The 13322-nt window shown below is 59.6% G+C and overlaps 1 protein-coding gene across 2 annotated transcripts in view; it reads left to right on the top strand.

Moving 5' to 3' along the window:
* Positions 1-12523, top strand: part of LOC122393796 (transcriptional coactivator YAP1-like) — a 36439-nt gene extending 23916 nt beyond the window's left edge. Inside the window, exons 2-8 of one of the 2 annotated variants that reach the window (XM_043390173.1) lie at positions 1922-2190; positions 4375-4569; positions 6979-7157; positions 9804-9851; positions 10152-10428; positions 10754-10869; positions 11173-12523. In XM_043390173.1, the coding sequence (XP_043246108.1) occupies positions 1922-2190; positions 4375-4569; positions 6979-7157; positions 9804-9851; positions 10152-10428; positions 10754-10869; positions 11173-11268 (1180 nt within the window). In that variant the 3' untranslated portion in view covers positions 11269-12523. The remainder of the gene's footprint in view (positions 1-1921; positions 2191-4374; positions 4570-6978; positions 7158-9803; positions 9852-10151; positions 10429-10753; positions 10870-11172) is intronic. The other variant, XM_043390174.1, reaches the window with a different exon arrangement.
* Positions 12524-13322: the final 799 nt, after the last annotated feature.

Raw genomic sequence — 13322 nt, forward strand, 5'->3', positions numbered from 1 at the left:
CTCCAATACGGGCCACTTATGCTTGACGATGATCCGACACATCAGGAAGCATTTATCGAGGGAAGCATCAGGTAGTCTCGATGTCAGAAATCTGCCTCAGATTTTGCAACTATAACGGCGAGGCAGTGCGCTCATGGACGCTGCCGCCGTGACCCGGGTCTGGCCAGTCTCTTCGGCACCACCCACGGGACCGGGGTGCTGTGCCAGCGCTGAGCCTTCTGCGCAGCTCCGGTCTGTGAGCTGCGATCGCCGAGTAAACAGTGGGGAGAGCCAGAGCAGAGGTGCACTGGACGGGCGCCAGGGCCGAGCGGTCAGTTTCAGGGTATGACGAGGACCGGTCCGGTCCGGGTAGACTGGACGTGGGGAGCGGTCAAAGGTCAGCTGACTTGGGCACGGGGTAGTCAAGGTCAGCTGACCTGGGGCGAGGTCAGTCGTAGTCAGCTGGCCTGCCGCAGGGTTAGTCAAGGTCAGGCTGCAGGCAACCTGTCGCAGATTTAGTCCGAGTCGAGGTCTTCTAGGTGAACCGGGATCACTGTGCTGTGTGCACTCATTGTGTCGAAGCTGCTGACTTCAGTACCGCTCTGTTTATCCGCACATCTGTTATGAAACCGTGTGACGTCCGCGGCTCCAGAAAGGCTCTGTGAGTGGAGGGACCGATACGGAGGATGCGTCCCGTCACCTGCTATCTGGCCAGGTTTGACGCGACCGCTTCCGCCGCGACCGGCCGCTATCTCAGCGGCGCCCAGAGTCTGCCGATCCCCGAGATCTGTGTCTATCTTATCGGCCCGGGCCGCCCCGCTGGCTGCGCTCTGCGCCCGACCAGCCGCAGCTCCGTACCGTTGAAGGCTGAGCTGTGTAAACTTCCGGCGACCGTGACGTCGCACGGAACCAGGGCGGGGTGCGGCACCGGCGTGCCCCCCAGGTCGTGCTCGCCGAGACCGGTCAAAACGGCATTGTCATCTCGGCTGGCTTGGACCGGTTACGGACTACGGTACTCATATACGCGTGATGTGAAATCGGTCACCGACTTTACGTCAGACCCAGATTCCCCTCCGGAGATTCGGTCACGAGGTGCTGACCTTGCGGTCCATGTGACCCGACCTCGACCGACCGGCGGTGGTGTCTATTTCGGCGCAGCACGGCGGTGGCGTGTGCGGCGTGCGCCCGGGACGGGTCGTCAGGGCGACTGGCTCGGCTCGGCTCGACGGCGGCGGCTGTTTGGCAGCACGCTCCGGCTGACTGGCGCCGCCGACGTCAGCGACACCCCCCCCCCCCCTGCCGGACCCCCCCCCCCCCAGCGGCGCGCGCCGACACCAACCCGCGGCCGGCGGCGGCGGCCCTGGACCGAGGACACGTCTGTGAGGTGCCCCGCGGCCGGCCTCTGCAGACGGGGATGGCGATAGGTGGAGGGCGCTCCTCAATGTTCTCAGCTGGTAGGGTACTGTCTGCAGCCCCCTCTTACACATGCCATTATTGCTCTCAGTTGAGCTGCAGCCCCTCTAACACTGGCCGGTCCGGTCCGAGTGGGGTGATTTGTGAGCCACCGCCGTGCCGGTGCCGTGAGCTGGGGTCAGAGGCCGCCGAGCCGGGCCGGCCCGGGCGCTGTTAATGCGGCCATCACTGCACGGTGGGCCGGCATAGAGCCGATTAACCCACCGTGCACCGGTTCCCCGCAGAGAGAACCAACAGCTTCGGACGAACGGCGGCTGACCGAGAGTTCATGGAACCGGGGCCGGGCGGGCGGTGTCAGAGTGCGACGCCGGAGGGGTATATCGGACAGGGAGGGGTGGCTTCTGTCTATAAACTGGGCCTGATTCACGGGATACTGGCTCTGTAATGGACTGGTTTGTTAGAGTTGTGCTCTGTATGTTCAATACTGTTCATGCGATATATTTGGTAACACGACCTATCTCTTTTCCAGTCATATCACAAAAACTACAACGTGGGATGATCCGAGGAAAAAGCCGCAGCAGCAGCAGCAGCAACAACAGCAGCAGCAACCGGCGCAGCAGCAGCAGCAGCAGCAACAACAACAACAACAACAGCAGCAGCCGCCGCAGCATGTCCAACAGCAGCAGCAGCAGCAGCAGCAGTCGATCTTCCACCACCAGGTGTCGACGCCCACCTCCCAGCCTCAGCCGACTGTCAATGCTCATCAGCAACATCAGCAGCAGCAACAGCAGCAGGAGGGTAAGTCAGGCTCCCCTTCGCCACACACCGTAACCGCGGGACTAGCAGTACTCACTGTTCAACACTGGGGTACGCGGTTTTTATGCTGCTTCACTTCATCTGACGACATTTTGTAGTACTATCAAAGTAAACCTATACATACTTTAGTTCAGGGGCGGATCCAGGAAAACTCCAAGGGGAGGGTCATGAATCGAAGTGGTGCCCCTACCTATACCCAAAATTAAAAACTCAACGGATTTCGTCCACTTCATTTTGGTGGTGCCCCCATTTTCAGTTTTTTTTTCTTTTTTTTTTTTTTAGTCAGTATCTTAACTCTTAGCCACAACCACATTTACCAATTGTAAGCAAGTATATATGAATGTGCTATGTGTATATATGTTGTGGACGCTGAGTAATGAGTACTTACCAGGAACGTTATCAGGTAAGCAAATCGTTGTCAGTCCGACGAACTTGACCCTGGCGTCTAAAGGGTCTGTCCTTGACACTTCAGGCTTGTCAGGGGCACCAAAGTCCTTCCAGGGACACCACAAACCTGCCAGGGGCACCTACGGCCTTGTAGGGGCGCCACAGGCCCGCCAGGGGCACCACAGGCCTGCCAGGAAGCAGGGGCACCGCAGGTCTAGCAAGTATACACGACAGGCCTGTCAGGGGCACAACGGGCCTGTTGGGCCCCATGAGCACCCCTAGGGGCAGGGGCACCACAGTCCTTCCAGGGGCACCGCAGGCCTGTGAGGGGCACCAGCGGCCTAGCAGGGGCACCAGTCAACACAGGCCTGCCAGGGGCACCACAGGCCTGCCAGGGGCACCAGAGGCCTGCCAGGGGCACCAGAGGCCTGCCAGGGGCACCAGAGGCCTGCCAGGAGCACCACCGACCTCGCAGGGGTAACTTGGGCCTGTCAAGGCACAGGGGCACCACGGGCCTGTCGAGAGGCACTTCAGGCTTTTCAGGGGCACCATAGTCCTCTCCGGGCGCAGGGGTAGCAGGGGCACCAGAGGCCTGCCAGGGGCACTGCAGGCCTAGCAAGGGCACCACTGGTCTATCAGGGGCACCACGAGCCGCCTGTCATAGCCAGGCATCTCAAGCTTATCAAGGCCCAGGGGCACCACAGGTCTGTGAGGGGCACCAGCGACCTAGCAGGGGCACCAGTCAACACAGGTCTGCCAGGGGCGCCACAGACCTGCCAGGGGCACCACAGACCTGCCAGGGGCACCAGAGGTCTGCTAGGGGCACCACCGGCCTCGCAGGGGCACCTTGGGCCTGTCAGGGTCACCACGGGTCTGCCGAGGGGCACTTCAGACTTTTCAGGGGCACCAGTCCTCTCCGGGCGTAGGGGTACCAGCGGCCTAGCAAGGGCACCAGAGGTCTGCCAGGGGCACCAGCGGCCTAGCAAGGGCACCAGAGGCCTGCCAGGGGCACCACAGGCCTAACAAGGGCACCACGGGCCTGTCAGGGGCACCTCAGGCTTGTCAGGGCCCAGGGACACCACAGTCCTTCCAAGGGCACCGCAAGCCTGTCAGGGGCACCAGAGGCCTGCCAGGGGCACCACAGGCCTAGCAAGGGCACCACTGGCCTGTCAGGGGCACCTCAGGCTTGTCAGGGCCCAGGGGCACCACAGTCCTTCCAGGGGCATTACAAGCCTGTCAGGGGCACCAGAGGCCTAGCAAGGGCACCACAGGCCTGCCATGGACACCACAGGCCTGTCAGGGGCACCACCGGCCTTGCAGGGGCGCCTCAGGCCTGTCAGGGGCACCACGTGCCTGCCGGGGACACTTCAGGCTTGTCAGGGGCGTTACAGTCCTGTCAGGGCCCAGGGGCACCAGGCCCGTGGTGTCCCTGCTAGGCCTGTGGTGCCCCTGGCGGTCCTGTGGTGCCCCTGTCAGGACTGTGATACCCCTGATAGGCCGGTGGTGCCCCTGGCAGGTCTTTGGGCCCCCGGGCCTCAAGGGGGGGGCCATGACCCATGTGACCCCCCCCCCCTTGGATCCGCCCCTGCTTTAGTTGGCGAAAATAGGCGAAATCTTGTAAAGACCTTCCAAATAATGATTGAGTAGGCGTATTGCTGCTGGCCGCGTGTTATGTTTCGTTCACTTTGTAGCCCCATGGTGCTGTGCTGAGTTGCCGCAGCCCCCGTCCGATTCCGAGTTGCCGCAGCCCCCGTCTGACCCGCTCTGCGTGTCCGTCAGGCGGGCAGCTGCTGCCGCCGCCGCCGCCGCAGTCTGTGCAGCTGCAGCAGCAGCTCCAGCAGCTGGCGCTGGGTCCGGGCGGCCAGCCGATGGGACCGCTGCCCGAGGGCTGGGAGCGCGCCGAGACAGAGGCCGGAGAGGTGTACTTCATCAACCACCAGAAACGCACCACGTCCTGGTTCGACCCGCGGATACGTGAGTGTATGACACAGGTCACTGCTCACTGGTCCAGGGTTATACGTCACTTCTCACTGACCACCGTGTACTGGTCACGATACAATCACAGACCACAGGTCAGTGATCGCAAGTCAGTGGTCAATCAGTGGTCATTGATCACAGATCAGTGGTCATGGTCACTGATCAAAAGTCGCCGACCACAGGTCTCTGGCCATCAGTTACGGGTCACTGGTCCGGTCTGAGTGTAGGAGGAAGGCGTTGAGCTTTGCTAAAAGGTAACACGATAAAACACGACACAAAACATCAGATCGATACGTCTGGGCATGGCTTACGTAAAAAGCGTTAATGTACCGAGTTCTTGTGAAAGCGTTGGTTCTTCTCAAAAGCATTAGGTGTTGATGTGTTTTGCTTTGATAGGTTATCATCTAACAGCGATAAGTAGGTAACACTAGGAGAGAGACGAACAAAAACGGACCAAAAGAAAACAAACTTATCGCGCCAGTATCAGTCAGTGGTCACAGTCCGCGCTCGTTGTCGGTGGAGTGTCTGTCTCAGTGCTCTCTCCCGCTCTCCCTGTCCTCTCCCTCTCCCACCTCTGAGTCCTGGAAGGGGTGGGGGAGGGTGGGGGTGACGGGCGATGACGTTTGTGACGTGACGCGTCACGGCGGCGGCCTCTGAGCGGCCTTCGCGGCGCCCTTTGAGTCAGCGCGTGCCTCCGGCGCGGCCGGGGGGGGGGGGGGGGAGTTGGCCACACGCCGGCCGACCTGACCCGGCGGCGCGGGGGCAGAAATAGCCCGGTCACGACGCCCTGTTGCAGGAAGAACTCGGTGCTCGTACGGAGCTGGGATATTCTGGGCGACTGCCGCTATTTCGGTCCGACCCGACCACTCACCTATTATGGGCACACTGGAGGACCGTCCTCTGCCAAATTCACCGGCCGCTGACGTTTTGGACGTGGATGGGCCTCTTTTGAGACACTGTGACGTCATTAGTGACTACGCGCGCCGGCCTGGCGGTGACACACTGGATACGTCACGTGGACACCCGTCCCACGGGGGGCTGGCTGTTTGTGTGGTGACGCCGATATTTTAACCCAAATCCACGCCCTGCCCTGCGCCTCTGCCTGGTTTACATTGGCACTGGGTGTTTGATTGGAGTTTACAGTGCTGGTCGGTGTCTCACATCAACCAATACACGATCTTCGCAGCGCCAAACGGTGACATTTACCCTTTCGGTCGATAGAAAACTTTGATCACGATTAGCAGCTGCTGACCGCGTCTGTAAATGTAACTCGGCGGCCCAGTCCCTGGCTGGCCGACGCGGAACACTCGACGGCAGAGTGGCCTGTACCCGTCCGGCGTCCGGCCGCATTCGACGTGTTTGTATAGCCTTGGCCAACTGGAGCCGCAGTGACTAAACAGCCGGGCGTACTGCCGGCCAGCGATGGCCATGGGTGGACCATGCGGATGTGATGGCAACACATGCACTTTCTCACTATTCTTTTGACTGATTAGATTTGCGAGCCACATAAGATGCTTGACTGTTGTGACGCCATGAGGTCGAGTAACACACTAGTTACCAACTTTTGCTATGTTGCCATGGGGGGGGAGGGGGCAAGTTACGAGCATCGTTGTTAAAGTTTGGGAGCTTGAGATTTGATCATATCTTATCATTACCCTCTCAAACCCGACCTCTGCCCATCCCAGTAGTGTGCGGTACTTCTCACCCTGTCCCTAACTGACCGTGCTCTGTGTCCCTATCACTCTGTTCGTCCCCAGCTAACAACCACCCCGTCCCTAACTGACCGTGCTCTGTGTCCCTATCACTCTGTTCGTCCCCAGCTAACAACCACCGTCCCCAGCTAACAACCACCGTCCCCAGCTAACAACCACCGTCCCCGCCCATCCCCAGCTGACCGCCCTGTGTGTCCCCGCCACGTTCTCTGTCGTCCCCAGCTAACCATCACCGTCCCCGCCCGTCCCCAGCTAACAACCACCGTCCCCAGCTGACAACCACCGTCCCCGCCCGTCCCCAGCTGACAACTCTCCCCGGCCGTCCCCAGCTAACAACTACTATCCCCGCCCGTCCCCAGCTGACCGCCCTGTGTGTCCCCGCCACGTTCTCTGTCGTCCCCAGCTAACCATCACCGTCCCCGCCCGTCCCCAGCTAACAACCACCGTCCCCAGCTGACAACCACCGTCCCCGCCCGTCCCCAGCTAACAACCACCGTCCCCGCCCGTCCCCAGCTGACCGCCCTGTGTGTCCCCGCCCGTCCCCAACTAACCGCCCTGTGTGTCCCCGCCCGTCCCTAACTGACCGTGCTCTGTGTCCCTATCACTCTGTTCGTCCCCAGCTAACAACCACCGTCCCCGCCCGTCCCCAGCTGACCGCCCTGTGTGTCCCCGCCACGTTCTCTGTCGTCCCCAGCTAACCACTACCTCCGTGCGTCGACAGCTGAGCAGCTGCAGCGGCCGGCTGCGCTGCAGCTGCAGCAGACCGGCATGTCCACCCAGGCGCTGCAGCAGCGGCAGCAGACGCTCCGGCTGCAGCGGCTGCAGGTCGAGCGAGAGCGACTCAAGATCCGCCAGCGCATGATCATGAACCAGGTGAGACACCGCCACAGTGAGCACGGATCCCGCCGGGATTCCAACTCAGCACACCTAAGGCAGCTCACCTACATAGGAATTAAGAACGGACTTACCCTAAAATATCACAACTTCTCATCACTTATCCTGGAGGGTTGTGATGTGAGTGGTCGACTCAGTCGTCCAGTTCAGACCATCAGGGATGCGCGAAGTGTTCGGCGCCGAATCTGGATTAGTTCGTGCTTCCCTTCCCTGTGGCGTAGTCGCCGGCTGCAACGCCTGTGTTGGTAAGCACTCCAATAGGAAAACACGGCACACCGAGCCTGCCACCGTAGGTGCGAAGTATATTTTTATCGGCATCACTTGTGGTTATGCACGCGTCTCGTGACCACCGCTGAACTTCGACGAAAAAACAAACTGTAGCGGACATGTTGCCTTCGCCGTAACCGTGCCGCCAGTGGCGCCGGCGGCTGCGCGCGTGACCTTGCCTTATGTGGCAGCAGGAAGAGTGGAGCACTGACGACGAGTCGTGCTCATGACTGCGCCGGCGACTGGCACGGGAGGGGGGGGGGGCAGTGGAGGAGGAGAATTGAGGATGGCGGGTCCTACCGGCGAACCTCGTGGAGACGGTGCGGCTCACACGTCACTGCGCCTGCCGCGGCATCTGTCCTTCGTTCTGTGACGATCCTGTGGAGGTGACGCCACTGTACGCAGACCTTCCGTGACGCCGCAGACCCTCTGCCTGCCGGTCCGATCGCCGGACAAGGTCGTGCCGTCTCAATCGGTCACCGAATCGCGCGACGCTCGCCGGCCGGTGCGACGTCCTCGGCTTATCGGAGAGCTCGAGTTGTCGGCAGGTGGTGCGATTTTTGGGCCCGTGCATGATAGTTAGCCGGTGTGGGACGCGATATCAAGGTTAGACGAACGATGCGACATTGGTGATAAGGCGCACTGTTTGCGTGCTAACTGCGCCGTTTTCGTTGCCTTTAATCACGATTTCTTGGCTGACGTAGCTTACTGCGTTTACGTCACTGTGAGATCCTTTGACAAAATAGCTGACGTGGCTTCTGTCGTCCCTCTGTCGTTCCTTCATATGTCCCTTCCTATGTATATCTCTTTCTTGTATATCTTTTGAAATTCTGTCTCGTTCACGCACTCTTTTCTCTGTTCTTTCCTTGCTCCGAACCGCGTTCGTTGATCGTTGCGACGACGGCAGAAGCTCTGCCTTCCACTTTGCCCACAGAGCCCTGGTCTTACTCGATAGAGCATATACAAGACATGTGACTGGTATGAGGGGCCTAAGCCGGCACACCTACCTGGAACAACGTCGCAGTATTCACCGGCGTTGGGGCCCTAGCAGAGGTCCTGTGACGCATTAGTGGCGGAGATTTGGTAGTTGGTCAGGCGATTGGGATGGAGAACTACGAAGGATGGTAGTCCTGGATGGAAGACGATGGATTGTAATGGTGGACGTGTGTTGTGGACGATGGATGGTGAACGTTAGACAGTAGACGGTGGAAGGACGTAGACGGCGTAAGGTGGAAGACGACTAAGGATAGTCTATTGGGCCAGTCAGAGAGGAGACAGACAGTTGATAGTGAATGGAGGACAGAATTCTGAAGCTGAAAAACCGATGCCGTGTAGTGTGAACCCGGCCCGCTATCGGCCCGGCAGCTATCCCTCCCCCGGCTGATAGCCCGTACATACACGGGTGCCGGCGTCCGGCACCTGGCCCCCGGTATCAGTCGACAGCCGTTGGACAGGATACCGTATCGGCCGCTTCCGGGCGGCCAGGTCGGGTCAGGGGTCAGGGACGCGCAGACGCCACCTGCTGACCGGCCAGCGGCGTGTGAACGTGATGCAACGCGATCTGGTGGAGAGACCTCGAGTGGTGGCCATTGCACAACTTTAGTGCAGGTGGCGTGAGCTAGAGATCCTCATTCATGATGCTACTTGATCCGGATTACTTCAATGACGCACATTGAATAGTCAAAGACTCGATCACAAGTGGGTTATCACTTCGGTGGTTACCTGACGATCCCTCGGCCGCGCTGTACCGTTTCCGGCCAAATATTCGACACGGCGTCTGTTTCGGTGACACGATAAACCATACAAACGGCGAACAACTGCACTTTTATGGCACACCGGCTCCTCGTGCTGACAATGACAGCCGTTTTTCAAATCCGCGACTTGTGGTCCTTGCCCCTGCATATTTGTGTCGTTCGTGAACAATCTGTCCATAAAATAGTGCCGCTACACCGCACGTGTGGCCTTGTAAGACCGGGAACTCAGGTGGGCAGACAATCCTCGCCGGTCGCCGCCGCCAGTCCCTTTGTATCGGCGCCGTGCACATGGACAGACTGACACGTGCGGCCCGAAATGGGGATAACGTCCGATAGGGCTGTTTGCCCTGGCACTCGGCACGGCCGCTGTATCAGCCCCCCGTGATTGGGTCGTTGTGGCTAACCGTTAGCGTCTGTCAACTGTGCTAACGCCCTGCAGCAGGTGCTTTACACGGTACACACTCGGCGGCTGCAGACTGTCAATGTTTCCTTTGATTATTTCAAACGGCTCATGATGTTTAAATAACGTTTAAAAAGATGTTTAAATGAAGCATGTTTCAACAAGATGCTGTGTGCTGATTGTTTTGTTTCTGTTTTCTTGCAGCACTTCCCGAACAACCAGCTGATGGGTGACAACGCGCTGCAGAGCAGGGTGAGTTGCCGTACATTGTATCCTCTGCTCACCCGTCGGGCTCCTCTTGCAGTCTATTCACCTTTGATATAAGCCGTTGAAACTATACTATCCCTTAACTGTCTATCTGAGCACTAAATGTCCCGTAAACTGGATTGTACTTTGCGAATCACAGCAAAGCAATGTTGGGCGCTAATCTGCTCTTTCGCTATCTGCATCACCGCTTTGCGTAGTCGTATCTGCGCAATTGTGTTCTTCTCCCCTGGAGCGTCTCTCCACTCCATCCTCTGACCTCCCTCCCCTCCCCCCCCCCCCCCTCAGCTGGCGCAGGATCCGAGCGGCCGGGTAGAGGACGAGGTGAACCGGGCGCGGGAGGCGCTGCTCCGCCACTCTCTCCAGGACATCCAGGAGGCGCCGGGCGCCGGTGGCAAGTCGCCCGCCGGTCTGGAGCCGTTCCTGTCCGGCGGCGTGGCGGCCGACTACCACAGTCGACAGGAGTCGGCCGACAGCGGCGTCGGACTCAACTCCAACTACAGCCTGCCGCACACGCCCGAGGACCTGCTCTCGCCCATGGACGACCAGATGGACGCCGGCGACGGTAGGTGGCGCTGGCGGTGGAGGTAGTGCTTATATAGGTGTCGCCACCGGCGCGTGGATGAGGAAGGAAAGGCTCTGCGGTTTGACTGAAGGTCGTCTGATATTGTTCGGAAGCGATTTTTTCCATTGCGATATAATCCAGCTGGAAACTTTGTTTATACTTTTTGTACTTAAGTTTGTACGTGCTATTTCCAACGAACTTTACCGGCACCTTTATATGTGCTACTTACTGAGCGCTGCGGCAGTCAGCAAAATGTGTATGTCGACCCGTACCCTCCGCTCACCTCTGTTTCCATTTGTGACGCGCATCCTTACGTCACTGACAGACCCGTCGATGGCGTCGATGGCGCGGGACGGCGGCAGCGGAATGGTGGATACGCCCGACCTGGCTGGCCTCGGAGCCGACATGGACTCGGACGACCTGATGCCCACCATCCAGCAGGTGCGAACCGTTGGGGAAAGTGGGAGAAGGTCAGGGAGGGGTGGGGAAGAGGTCAGGTCAACCACCTTGTCAGCCACTAAACTTGGAGGCTGTAGGGAGGGCTATTAAATAAGGGTAATGTCGCTTCCTAAAGGGCATGATCGCTGTTCTTTGAGGTCTGTAGGCGCTCAGTTGCGTGCGAATATTTGTGAAAGAAGAGTTGCATGCTGGTAGGGAGTGGCCTTTGCTGCGGCTGGGTATTGTAAAATTTGAGGTGTGTTAATAGGCCAGCTGACTGACGGGATTCTGATGCTCTTTTTTCAGCTGGATAGTGTCGGCCTGATGTCGAACGAATTTCTGAATGACGTCACATCGATCATCAACGCCAACCGCATGGGCAACAGCCACACCTGGCTCTGAGCTTCGGCGAGCCGACCGCAGGCGGCGCCACCGGCGCGCCGCAGGACGGCGCCAGCGTCGCCTGAACGAATCCGTGGCAGCTCAATCGGGAAAGGACGCGCGTGCAAACTGCCGAGCCAGACCCGTGCCTTCATTGACTATGTGCGTTTCTTTGCGTTTGTGAGAGAGTGAGTGAGTGAGAGTGTGACATCATACTGCGCCACCCGCGGCGGCGCAGAACGGACGCCCCCAACCGCCGAGACAATCGTGTGATGACGTCAGACTGACGTCAGTGGCGGCGGCGCCGGCCGCTGACGGGACGGCCGACCGCAGTAGACTGATGACGTCATTGGTGCGGTACGAACTTCTCGGCTGCGTCCGGCCGACGGCGCGACGTACAAACGCGCCAGGCAGCTGGGAGAGGGAGAGCCGCGAGCGAGCGAGCGCGCCGGCCGCCGGGCGGCGGGAGACTGCGGCGCGGCACCCCGACTCGCGCCCCGTCAGCTCAACCGGTTGCCTTGTTTGCCAGTCTGTGTTGAGAGGAGGCCTTGTGGCTGCGCGGTGCGCGGCGCGAACAGTGTACTTAGAGGTGTCTGCGCGGCGTGTGCCGAGCGCAGCCCAATCAAAAGCTGTGCTCTCAGCGTCCACCGGAGGCCTTCGTGGTGCCTTTCTGGCGCGCTCGTGGCGCGTGTTGTGCCGCCGACGGCCGCGCGCGGTGGCGCCGTCTTGCCCGGCGCAAGGCGGCGCTCACCGGCCGGCCCGTGTCTGCCCGCAGACACACCCTGTGATGCTTCCAGTGCCCTCGCGCCTCTTGGCGGCGGATAAGGCGGCGGCGCGCCCGTTCCTAGTGTGGTGTTCCGCGCCGACCCGGCCACCGCCGCGCCGCCGGTCCAAGAGGAGGTGCAGGGCCAGTGCACAGCACAGCACGGCTCCCCACCCGGCGACCGCCAGAGCGGCCCCGGCCCACCACCCGCGGCGAACCGTGCCGCTCCTGCCCCGCGGATTGGCACTGGGCATTGGGCATTCTCTCCGCGGGCCAGGAGCAGCCGGTCGCCCGCCCCCGCCCCCGCCCCCGCCCGCGGCGCCGTGCCGCGCGCGCTCTCAAGATGCCATATTTGCTATAGACTTATGGGTGATGGGCTTAGCGCAGTAGAACTCTGGATAGGTAGCTGTAGGGGCGGTGGGCCGAGCGAGTGGCTGCGACCCGCGCCCGCCGCCCCTCCCTGTGTACAGAATGATACCGGTGTACAGCAATAAAAGAAAACCACAGAGGAGAGCAGGCTTTGGCCGCCGGGAGGCCCAGGGTGGAGTTTGTTTAAATGTGCTTCAAAAGATGCGCTCATAGGATGGAAGTATCAAACGTGTTTGGCCTGGGAGCTCAAAGATCCGTGGCCTGGCCACTAAGTTGTTTATTTTTCTGTTAAGAGCAAGCTTCTCCGGGCTTTAAAGGTCATTGCAGACCTATGTGATGAAAGGATAGGGCGAAACTGAAGACATTGGACTGAGCGAACCACAGTGGCATGGAGACCGTTTTGGTAGGGCGTTAGCCGTTGTGATGAAACTAGATCCTGCCACTCAAAAGGCCAACCCCGACTCCGCAGGGCTGCGGAGTCGATGGATTTTCGGCGACTCCGACTCCGACTCCGACTCCGGCTTTCAAAAACCAGCTCCGACTCCGACTCCGGGCAGAATTGTCGACTCTGACCGACTCCAACTCCCGACTCCGACTCCGCAGACCTAGCAGGGCTGCGGAGTCGACAGATTTTCGGTGACTCCGACTCCGACTCCGGCTCGGGTTTCTCAAATCGACTCCGACTCCGACTCCAACTCCGGTCACAACTGTCGACTCCGACCGACTCCGACTCCGACTCCGACTCCGCAGCCCTGCCCGAGAGGGTGCAATCTAAATGAGGCAGCATTTTCCCCAAATATATCATAGAGATAGTTATATAAGATCTCTATGATTATTGATTAGGTTAGGTATGTACTTATTGAATACTCCAGTCGACTCTACTATCGGTACCTAAGTAAAAAAAAACTAAGTAGTAAACTGATTCGTTTGATGGATAATTGCC

The sequence above is a fragment of the Amphibalanus amphitrite genome, unplaced genomic scaffold (assembly GCF_019059575.1).
Source record: "Amphibalanus amphitrite isolate SeventyFive unplaced genomic scaffold, NRLGWU_Aamphi_draft 000554F_arrow, whole genome shotgun sequence".
NCBI lineage: Eukaryota > Metazoa > Arthropoda > Thecostraca > Balanomorpha > Balanidae > Amphibalanus > Amphibalanus amphitrite.